This window comes from Octodon degus, unplaced genomic scaffold (assembly GCF_000260255.1).
Source record: "Octodon degus isolate 3935 unplaced genomic scaffold, OctDeg1.0 scaffold00050, whole genome shotgun sequence".
Taxonomy (NCBI): Eukaryota; Metazoa; Chordata; class Mammalia; order Rodentia; family Octodontidae; genus Octodon; species Octodon degus.
In genome coordinates this window covers 5,963,946-5,974,671 of record NW_004524626.1, presented here as the reverse complement: position 1 = coordinate 5,974,671, position 10,726 = coordinate 5,963,946, and the positions used below count along the sequence as shown (strand labels likewise).

General features: G+C 53.1%; 1 protein-coding gene across 1 annotated transcript; it reads right to left on the bottom strand.

Moving 5' to 3' along the window:
• Nucleotides 1-4,033: 4,033 nt before the first annotated feature.
• Kiss1r (KISS1 receptor) lies at nucleotides 4,034-7,743 on the bottom strand. Its single transcript, XM_004632913.2, has 5 exons — nucleotides 7,420-7,743; nucleotides 5,544-5,668; nucleotides 5,186-5,321; nucleotides 4,529-4,761; nucleotides 4,034-4,423 (listed from the first exon to the last, which is right to left on the bottom strand). Exons 1-5 carry the CDS (start codon nucleotides 7,661-7,663, stop codon nucleotides 4,034-4,036), a joined length of 1,128 nt encoding a protein of 375 aa, XP_004632970.1. The 5' UTR covers nucleotides 7,664-7,743.
• Nucleotides 7,744-10,726: the final 2,983 nt, after the last annotated feature.

Here is a 10,726-nt window from a genome sequence, read left to right as displayed (position 1 = left end):
CACACACACACACACACACACACACACACACACATAAATAAAATTAAAAAAAACCAGGAGGCCGGGGAGATGGCTCAGTAGAATAAGCGCTTGGGCCTGAGTTCAATTCCCCGGTTCTGCCACAAGACTGGGCGTAGCAGCGCGCACCTGTAATCCCAGGACTTGGGAGGCTGAAGACAGGAGACTCCTGTAGACACCGTACTAAATATATTTAACAAAACAAAAAAAGGGGCCGGGGAGATAGCTCAGCAGAATAAGTGCTTCCCTGGCAAGTGCAAGGGCCTGAGTTCAATCCCCAGTTCTGAAAAAAAAAAAAAAAAACAAAACCCAGAGGGGATGGTGGAGCCACCTGGAAGCCCAAACCTCTAAGAACACTGCCCCATCCACAAAGTGAATCTGCTGCAGCAGGCTCAGGGCCCACAGAAATATAATTTTAGGGGCCAGGGATATAGCTCAGGGGCACAGCACCTGCCTAGCAAGTGCAAAGTCCTGAGTTCAATTCTCAGTTCCCTAAAAACAAAAACAAACAAAAAAAAAAAAAAAAAACAGTATAGAAGCCAGGTGTGGTGGTGTGTCTATAATCCCAGCACTCCAGAAGCTGAGGCAAGAGGATGTTTGCAATTTTGAGGGCAACCTGGGCTACAAAGTGAGCTCAAGGCCAGGCTGAACTGCATAGTGAGACCTTGTCTCAAAAGACTAAATAAATAATAAATAAGGGCCAGCCAGCCAGCTCGGCAAACTAAATGGCCTGTTTAGGCAGAGCGCAGAGGCCAGCGTTCGGTCCCCAGCCTGCCCCTAGAGTGCCCTGAGAGGGCGATGGAGCCTGGGCACGGTGGCATGCAACTGTAATCCCAGCACTTGAGAGGCTGAAAACAGGAGAATCACGAGTCCAATCTATGTAGTGAGACCCTGTAGACCCTGTACTAAAATACATAAATAAAGTAAGAGAAGCCTGGAGTGGTGGGGCACTCTTGTAACCCCAGAACTGGGGAGGCTGAGGCAAAAGGATCCCCAAAGTTTCAAAGCCAGCCTAGACCACAAAGTGGGACCCAGTCTCAAACAAAAAAGAAAATGAAAGAAACAACCATAAATGCTAGGACCTGGGAAACTCATAACGAGGGCCTAAATGTCTCTCTCCAAGGCGTGGAATTCCTCCAGCCCCCGAGTCCAGGTTAGGGTACGAATGAGCAGCGTCCCCAGGGTAGGGAGAAAGGAAAGGACGCACGCTGGGCGGGGTGAGCACGCCACCTGCAGGGCGTTCACTGGGCTGGGCGGCGGGTGGGCGCGGCCTCCCTAGTACTCCACCAGGTGGAGCAAGATCACTTCTTTAAAAACTGCTGGTGGGGCTGGGGAGATGGCTCAGTAGAATAAGCGCTTCCCTGGCAAGCGCAATAGGCCTTTGTTCAATCCCCAGCTCCGCCAAAAAAAAAAAAAAAAAAACTGTCTCAACCTGGCACATGCTGTAATCCCAGCACTTGGGAGGAGCTGGCAGAAGGACTGAGTTTGGGACCAGCCTGGGCTACCTAGTGAGTTCAAGCCTAGCCTGAACTACACAGTGAAACTCTGTCTCAAAAAAACAAGATCATTGTTAAGTCAACAAGGGGAAAACAAGCCTGTAAAACCTTTTCTTTTTCCCTTTTCTATGTTGTACTTGGCATTGAACCCAGGACCTTAGCACTGAGTAACATCCCTGGATATTTTTTATTTTGTTATTTCTGGTACCTAGAATGGCACTCGGGACCTTGAGCTTTGCACCACTGAGCTGCATCCGCAACCCTCCTCCTTTTTTTTTAGGCAGGTTCTCCCTATGTAGCCCAGGCTGGCTAGGAGCATGCCCTGTGCCTGCTCAGTGCCACCACATGACAGGTCTGCCTGCCTGCCTGCCTTGAACTCAACAGCGATCCTCCTGCCTCAGCCTCCTAAGCGCTGGTATTACAGGCTTGAGCCACCATGATCTGCATTTGGGTTTTATTTTTAAAATTTGTTTTTTTCCCCCAAAATAAACAACCCTGTCAGTTTTTCTGCACATAGAATCACACACTTGCTTAGTCATCCCACAAACAGAAGTCCTAGTGTGTTCTTGACCCTGGGCACACAGTGGAACTGAACAGCCCTGTCCCTGGTGGGGACATACAAGGCAGGCAGACCTGTCATGTGGTGGCACTGAGCAGGCACAGGGTATGCTCCTGACCCAGGCTGGAGAGGCCCTAGAGGGCTTCTTGGAGGCTGAGGCAGCCAAGCCAAGATGCCAGGTGCAATGTACTTCAGCAGCACAGGTGAAGGTCACATGCAAAGCCCAAAGACAGGCAGGTCCTGGGGACAGCTGAAGTTAGTCCAGGCTTGGATAGGGAAGTGGGCAGGAGTGGGGAACAGAGGGGAGAACCCAAGGCTTATGTGAGCACAGTCCAGGGATTCACTCTTTTCTGGAGCCCAAGGTCTTCTCACAGAGCTCCACCCATAGCCCTTTTTATTATTTTTTTATTTTTTATTTTTTTGGTGGAACCAGGGATTGAACTCAGGTCCTTGTACTTGCCAGGGAAGCACTTATTCCACTGAGCCATCTCCTGGCCCCCAGCCCTTTTTATTTTGGAACAGGATCTTGCTAAGTCACTAAGTTGCCCAGGCTGGACTTGAACTTGTGATCCTCTTGCCTCTGCCTCCCAGAACTCCAAAGCTGGCTCTGGTTTCCTGGGTGAGCCCCCAGGCACCAAGCTCAGTATCCCATGGGTAGAGGAGCACCCAAGCTGACACATCACCCCTAGAATCCTGGGGCATAACAGCACAGTACTCTGGCTTTGGCTTTGTTCTATTTTGCTATGGGGCTGGGGCTGGAACCCAGCACCTCCTGCACACTAAGCACCTGCTGTGCCACTGAGCTGCACCCCATCCCCTGATACTCTGTTTTGGGGTGTTTTGTCTGTTTTGGGGTGATTTGTTTGGGAGCAGTTGATCCCTTGTGTGGGTAGCTCTGTGCGCTGTGGTCCAGATAGAAGTGATGATGATGATTTTGCAGTAGTGGGGATTGAAACCAGGGCTTCTGGGCTGAGTGACACCCCCAGTTCTTTTTATTCTTTTATTCTGCCAAGACAGACTCTTGCTAAGTTGCCCAGGCTGGCATGGAATTTGAGACACCTCTTCCCTCAGCCTCCCAGAGTGCTGGAATGACAGATGTGCACCACCCTCAAGACAGGACTGATTTTTTTTTTTTTTTCCAGAACCGGAGATTGAACTCAGGCCCTTGTGCTTGCCAGGGAAGCACTTATTCTATTGAGCCATCTCCCCGGCCCCTGATTTTTTTTTTTTTTGAGGGGGGGTCTTTTTGAGACAGAATCTTACTATGCAATTCAGACTGGCCTTGAGCTGACTTTGTAGTCCAGCATGGTCCTGAACATAGTGATCCTCCTGCCTCTGCCTCCTGAGTGCTGGGATTAGAGGCCTGCACCACCACACCCAGCCATGGACTGATTTACATAAAGATAACCATCTCACCAGCCCCTCATTGGATCTTTTTTTTTTAATTATTTATTTATTTTTATTTATTGTGTGTGTGTGTGGCCAGCTCAGCCCACCAGGGGGCGGGCTGGCTGGCATGTGGTGCTGGGGGATCGAACCGTGGTCCCTGTTCTTTGCCAAGCCTTGTTTTAAGTAGGTGCTTTAGACCACTGAGCCATCTCTCCAGCCCCCTCATTGGATCTTAACAATAAAGTCAACCACAGTGTGTGAAAACGTTTGACCCTTTCTGGAGAGATCCATCGTGTCTCACTGCTAGCACATCCATTTGAGGAATCTCAGAAACAATAGATCATTACAATGTGAGCAGCAAACATCACGACAAACTGGTGCCAAATGCAACACACGGACATGACATTTTCACTGATTATCTGAGACAAGAATAAAAATATGAATAACAGGATAATAGCCATTGCACAACCAGGCTCAGGGATGCAGGTGGCTTCCCAGAGTGTGCTCAGAGAGGGGCAGCGAGTTCTCCCAGGCCGAACAACCCGCGCAGGTCTGGTCCTGCTCCAGGGCCTCAGACACCTGGTGGAGCTGGGTGGGCGCACAGGCGGCGCAGCTCGGCCTGGGGTATCACTGGGCCCGAGGGTGCAGATCCACGGGGCTGACGCTGGCGTCTTGGGGCGCACGCGCACACGCGGCGGAAGGCCTGGCGAAAATGGGAGCCCAGGAAGGCGTAGAGCAGCGGGTTCAGCGCAGAGTTGCTGTAGGACATACAATGCGCCCAGGTCTTGAGCGCATACGCTGCATAGCTGCGCGGGTGCCACGCGCCGGCTGGGCCCAGGGCCTGCAGCACCAGGAACAGCTGGATGGGGCCCCAGCAGGTGGCGAAGAGCAGGACCACGGCTGCCACCAGCCGGGACACCTTGGCGCGCATGGCACTAGCACGCTGGGCCAGCAGCCGCCCCTGGGTAGGAAGGAGCTGGTTAGAGGGAAGGGCGGGGTCAGGCCCTCGCTGTCCCGCTCCCCCGCTACCTTTCCAAACTTCGCGCGGTCCTGCTGGGCTGCAGACCTGGAAGGTGCGGTCAGTGGGCGTAGGCCGCACGGCTGCACGGCCGAGGTGGCGCAGCATGGCCCCATAGCAGGCGCAGGTGGCAACGAGCGGCAGCAAGTAAAGCGCGAGCAGGTTGTAGAGGGCAAAGGCGCGCTCCAGGGCGTGGCTGGGGAAGGCCTCGCTGCAGTAGGTCCTCGGCCCCGGCGAGAGGCGGTGCAGGGCGAGCACCGGGGCAGATAGGGTCGCCGAGCCTAGGCCATGGGTCAGGATGAAGACGCCCCCCGGGGACAGAGCGTGCAGTGCGCCAAGGCTCTCCCGGGCTGCCTTCACCGCGCGCCTGCTGAGCGCCACACACTTCTCTATTCCCCCACACCGGGGGTGGAAGCCAGGGTCTTTGCCTTGAGCTACCGTCCCACGCCTTTTATTTTATTTTTTATTTTAGAACAGGGTCTCCCCAGATGGCCCAGGTTGGGCTCCAACTTGAGATCCTTGTGCCTCACCTTCCCAGAGTCCTGGCATAACAGGCTCCCTGACTCCCTTTGGTACCTGGGTGAGCCTCCACAGGGAAATTTCACGCACCCTTTTTCTAGATGCCCACCTGAGGCCAGGAGGGGGCAACCCAGGGCTCATAGATCTGTCCCCTACACCTCCCGCGGCCCCCTGAGCTGCACTCACCCACCCAGATGCCCAGGCTGATAGCCAGAGCCAGGCGCGGCGTGCGGCGGTGCAGGGCTCGCAGTGGAAACACGGTCACATACCAGCGGTCCACGCTCATGGCGGTCAGGGTGGCGCACGTGGCCTGCACAGAGACCTGGAAAGGTGAGGAGCAGGCATAGGCTCTGACTTGGGCCCAGTATGCCCCCACACTCCAGTCGGACCACTCAGGCACACAGACCATGTGAGGGAGGGAACAGGGGCTCACTTCATTTGTACCACCTACTTCGGTCCCATCACCACGCCCGCATATCTCCATGGAAGCAGACTCCGAGCCAGCAGACCCGGCCCCTCCCTGCACCCCTTCCAGTGCTCACACCTGCTGAATGTAGTTGACAAACTTGCACATGAAGTCGCCCAGCACCCAGGTGGGCAGCGGATACAGCAGGGCCGTGAAAGGGACGCAGCACAGCAGGAAGATCACGTCGGTGGCCGCCAGGTTGGCTGCAGGTGTGGAGGGAGAGGTGGATGTGGGGCCCAGCCTCCTTGGCCCCAGGCTCATCCCCAAGAGTGACTGCGGAGAAGTCACTGATCCCCAGAGAAGTTGGTGCTCCCTCTTCTCAAGAGCACGGAGTTCTTAGGCACACTGAAAGAATTGTCCTCCACCCAGTAGTGCAGAAGAGGGAACCCAGTGCTCACCACCAAGCCACAGCCCCTGCCCTGGCACTGAGCACTCTTCTCAATCCTGAGCCTCAGTTTCCTCCTTCCCAAACTGGGGATAGCAGCAGAGCACAGTAGTGCATTCTTATAAGCCCAGCACTGGGGAGGCTGAAGCAGGAGGATTGCTGTGAGTAGACACTATCTTTAAAAAGGTGTATGTGGGGGCTGGTGAGATGGCTCAGTGGTATAAAGCGCCTACTTAGAACAAGCTAGGCTAAGCTAAGCAAAGCACAGGGATCACGATTCAATCCCCCAGCACCACATGCCAGCCAGCCCTGCCCCCTGGTGGTCTGAGCTGGCCACACACACACACAAATAAATAAAAAGAATAAAAAGGTGTATGTGAGAGGGCCAGTCAGATAATTCAGTGGATTAAAGTGCCTGCTTAGGCAGACACAGCTGGAGTTCAGACACAGCAGCCAGGGTTCAATCCCCAGCCTGCCGAGCTGGCCCACTCCTGGGACACACTGAGATGGCAATGAGACTGGGCATGGTGGCGTGCACCTGTAATCCCAGCGCTTGAGAAACTGAAAATAGGAAGCTCACTACAAGTCTGATCTGTGTAGTGAGATCCTATAGACCCTGTACTAAATACATAAATTTCAAAAAAAATTTGTGTGTGTGTGTGTGTGTGTGTGTGTGTGTGTGTAGTCATGGAGCCCCTGCATCACCACAGAAGGAACACTGCACACACCTGTGCACCCCAGAAAACAAAGGTGCCACCTGAGACTCAGGCCACAGGCAGAGGTCGAAGCTGTCCCACCACCCCATGGACCAGTGGAGTTTGAGTCACAGAACAATTTTACAATAGGACTTCTTTGTGTGGATGGAGGTCAGGTGGGCAACCATCCCACCTCCTCCCTTTTCAAAAAGGTCCCTCCCTGTTCTTAAGACAGTCTGTCTGTAGATCAGGATGGCCTCAAACTCACAGCAATCCTCCTGCCTCAGCCTCCCAAGTGTTTTTTTTTTTTGTTTGTTTGTTTTTTTCACAATCGGAAATTGAACTCAGACCCTTGAGCTTGCCAGGGAAGCGCTTATTCCATTGAGCCATCTCCGCGGCCCCTCCAAGTGTTTTGACAGATGTGCACCTCTATGCCCGGCTCTTTCTTCTTTTATAATAGAATTCAAACTCTGGGCCTCGCGCTAGCCAGGCAGGCGCTGCATGCCAAGTTATATCCCAGGGTTTGCCTTGCCCCCTCCCCACAATGGCACTGGAGATAGAACCCAGAACTTAAGCATTTTTCCCCCACCCCTTTTCTATTTTTTATTCTGAGACAGTCTCCCTAAATTGTCCAGTCTAGGCTCAGACTTGCGATCCTCTTGCCTCCGCCTTCCAGAGTTCTGGGATGACAGGAGCGCGCCACTACGCTCTGCTCCTTGCTCCTTGCGGAATACGGCCGGCAACTGAGCGTCAGCGCTGGAGGTTGCAACCTCTGGTCTAAGCTACAGGGGGGAGAGAGTGGGGAGCCCTGCTGGAGAGATATGAGCCCGGGGGTACCTCCGGTCCCTGTGCTCTCACAGAGTCCGGCACTCACCGATGTAGAAGTTGCTGACCGTCCGCATCTGCTTCTGGCGGCAGATGACAAAGATGACGAGAGAATTCCCGGTCAGCCCGAGCAGCATCAGCGTAGCGAAGAACAGCGGCACCAGCCAGGCGTCCAGCAGCAGCGGCGCGGAGCCGGGGCCATCCGAGCCGTCGGCGCCACAGCCTGGGCAGCCCGACGCGTTGGCGAACGCCCCCCAGGACGAGTTGGGCACCGGCGTGGCTGCGGCGCACATGGCCTCGCCACTCTGCTCTTTCTGCACTCCGCCCACCTGGATCGTGTCCTGCGACGTCCGAGGGGATTGCGGGGGATGCGCTGGCAGCTCCTGGGCAGGATGCTGGACCGCTGCTCTGATCGAGAGCAGCGCCCTGAATTTATACCGCGCGCCCCGCCTCCGGGCCCCTTTCTGACTGCTGCGCTGCGTGCCCCCCCCCCGCCCGCGTGCGGGCAGCCAGAGAAACGGTGGGTGCAGGTGGCTGGGTGGGGGGGACAGGCTGGGAAGGAGGGAGCTGGGAAATGGAGACCCACGCAGCTCCTGGGCAGGATGCTGGATCCCGCAGCGACCGACCTTCAGGGAGAGCGCTGGGGAGGGTCTGGAGCGTTTGTCCCAAGACCAGAGGAGCCGTGGACGATTCTGGGCAGCTTGGATCTGGCCTCCTATTTTTATATTTTGGTGAAGCCAAAGATGAAAGTTGAGATGTCCTGCACGCTTGCCGAACGCTCCCCACTGAGCTGCACTCTCCTCATTTTGTCCCAAAATAAGGCACCCTTATTTTAAGACAAACTGAGCTCAAACTCTAGATCCACCCACCTCAGTCTTCCCAATGGCTGCAATTACAGGTGCGCCCCGCTGCTCCTGCTCCCATCCGACTGCTTTCTTCCTGAATGTGCAAACGGGCGACCCAGGAGCACCTGGCTGAGAGCTACAGAGCACCTGGGTGATTCTCACCCCAAGCTGCGGAGCCAGGTGGGAGGCGACTCAGAAAGGGGCAACCTTCCCACGCCCGAAAGGATAGCCCAGAAAATCACCCAGAGACACCTCCTATACTCACGCCTGTCATCCCAGCACTTGGGAGGCTGAGGCAGGAGGATCGTTGCAAGTTCAAGGCCAGCCTTGAGCCTACAAAGTGAGCTCAAGGCCAGTCCAAACTGCATAGTGAGACTCTGTCTCAAAAAGATAAGAAAAAAAGAAGAAAAGAAAAGAAAACAAACTAGAGGAGAGGCGGGCTGTGTGCTCTGGAGTTAAGCTCCGAGTCTTTTTCACCTGCATTTACCGAGCTCTGCCCTGAGCCAGAGTCTGGGAACCAAACATCCCTACCCACACTTCACATCCCTGCCTCGAAGGGGTGCACTCGTCACCCCATTTTCCATTTGTTTATCTCTCTCTTGCCAGTTATCCACACAGATCTCAGCCCTGTGCTGTCTGGTGTCTGTCACCAGCTTTTCTTTCTTTCTTTCTTTCTTTTTTTTTTTTTTTTTTTGCGGAACCGGGGATTGAACTCAGGTCCTTGTGCTTGTGAGGGAAGCGCTTATTCCACTGAGCCATCTCCCCAGCCCTCAGCTTCTCCCCCCTCCCTTTATAATGGAGATAGTGCACTATCTCCATTAAAGCCTGGCAAATTGCTTAACTCAGTTCTAATCCCTGCAGGTCTCTGTGGGCTGAAGGATGGGTTTAAGAATCTACCACAGGGGCGGGGTGGGGAAAAAAAAAAAAAAAAAAAAGAATCTACCACAAGGGGGCCCAGGGAGATGGCTCAGGGGAATAAGTGCAAGGGCCTGAGTTCAATCCCTGGCTCCACCAGAAAGAAAGAAAGAAAGAAAGAAAGAAAGAAAGAAAGAAAGAAAGAAAGAAAGAAAGAGAAAGAAAAGAAAGAATCTACCACAAGGTGGGGCCAGGGAGCTCAGTTGACTAAGCGCTTCCCTGGCAAGCACAGGGGCCTGAGTTCAATCCCCGGTTCCACCAAAAGAAGAAAAGAAAAGAAGTTGGTGACAGACACCAGAGAGCACAGGGTTGTGAGACGTGTGTGGATAACTGGCAAGAGATAGATAGATAAATAAATGGAAAATGGGGCGACGAGTGCACCCCTTCGAGGCAGGGATGTGAAGTGCGGGTAGGGATGTTTGGTTCCCAGACTCTGGGGCCTGGGGAGAAAGGAGCCCTTCTCCACTGTAGCTGGGAGTGCACACTGGTGCAGTCCCTGTGGACCTGTGGAAGTCAGTGTGGAGATTCCTCAGGAAACTAAGACTAGGGGCTGGGGAGATGGCTCACTTGAATAAGCGCTTCCCTGGCAAGAACAAAGGCTTGAGTTCAATCCCCGGTTCGGCCAAAAAAAAAAAAAAAAAAAAAAAAGAAAAGAAAAGAAAAAAGAAACTAAGACTAGGGGCTGGGGAGATAGCTCATAGTCCCAGAGGAATTAAAAGCTTCACACCATGGGATGTATGCAACCCATGTTTATAGTGGCACAGTGCGACAGCCAAATCTTGGAAACAGCTCAAAGGGATTTTTTTTTTAATTCAATGCATGTGGATTTTATCATCCCATAAAGAAGATGGATAAGTTTGAGACATTTCTAGGAAATGGATGCATCCTCAGATCGTACTCCTAAGTGTAATGGGTAGGACACACGCGTAAACATTGCATTGTTTCTCTGGTGTGAGAAACTGAAAGTGTAAATAAGGACCAAAGTGTACAATAGGTATTGTGAAAGAGAAAGAACGTGTTCAAATGGGGAGAGGAACAGGAAAGAAGGAAAAGGGAGACAGAGAGAGAGAGAGAGAGAGAGAGAGAGAGAGAGAGAGAGAGAGAGAGAGAGAATGAGAATAAGGAAAAATGGAAACAAAAATTTTGTAAATGGGGAGTGGATGCAGGGAGGGGAGGGGAGGGGAAATGGAAAAAGAATCAAGTTATATCATGTAAAAATTCTCTATGCTGAGAATAATTATTACGTGTATCTATAAAGTACCAATAGGGGCCTGTTTCCCCTGCACCACAGGTCACACCAGCCCTGAGACCTGTAATCCCAGGGTTGGGGAGGCTGAAAACAGGAGGATCACTATGAGTCCCAGCTGCGTAGTGAGACCCTGTACCAAACACACTTTAAAAAAAAAAAAAAAAGTACCGATAGAATCTGATTGAAAGAAAGAAAGAAAAAAAGGGGGGGGGGGGGGGACAGGATTCCACAGCAAGCCTGGTGTGGTGGTGCATGCCTGTCATTATGGCACTCAGAAGACGGCGAGTTCCAGGCCAGCCTCCTGTCTCAAAACAAAAACCAAACTAAACCAAACCTAACTCAGGGCA

Coding starts and splice junctions, on each gene's coding strand:
- Kiss1r (XM_004632913.2), bottom strand. CDS start 7,663: ATGTGCGCCGCAGCCACGCCGGTGCCCAACTCGTCCTGGGGGGCGTTC. Junction 5,669..7,419: donor GGTCAGCAACTTCTACATCG/GTGAGTGCCGGA, acceptor CCACACCTGCAG/CCAACCTGGCGGCCACCGAC. Junction 4,424..4,528: donor CCACTGACCGCACCTTCCAG/GTCTGCAGCCCA, acceptor CTTCCTACCCAG/GGGCGGCTGCTGGCCCAGCG.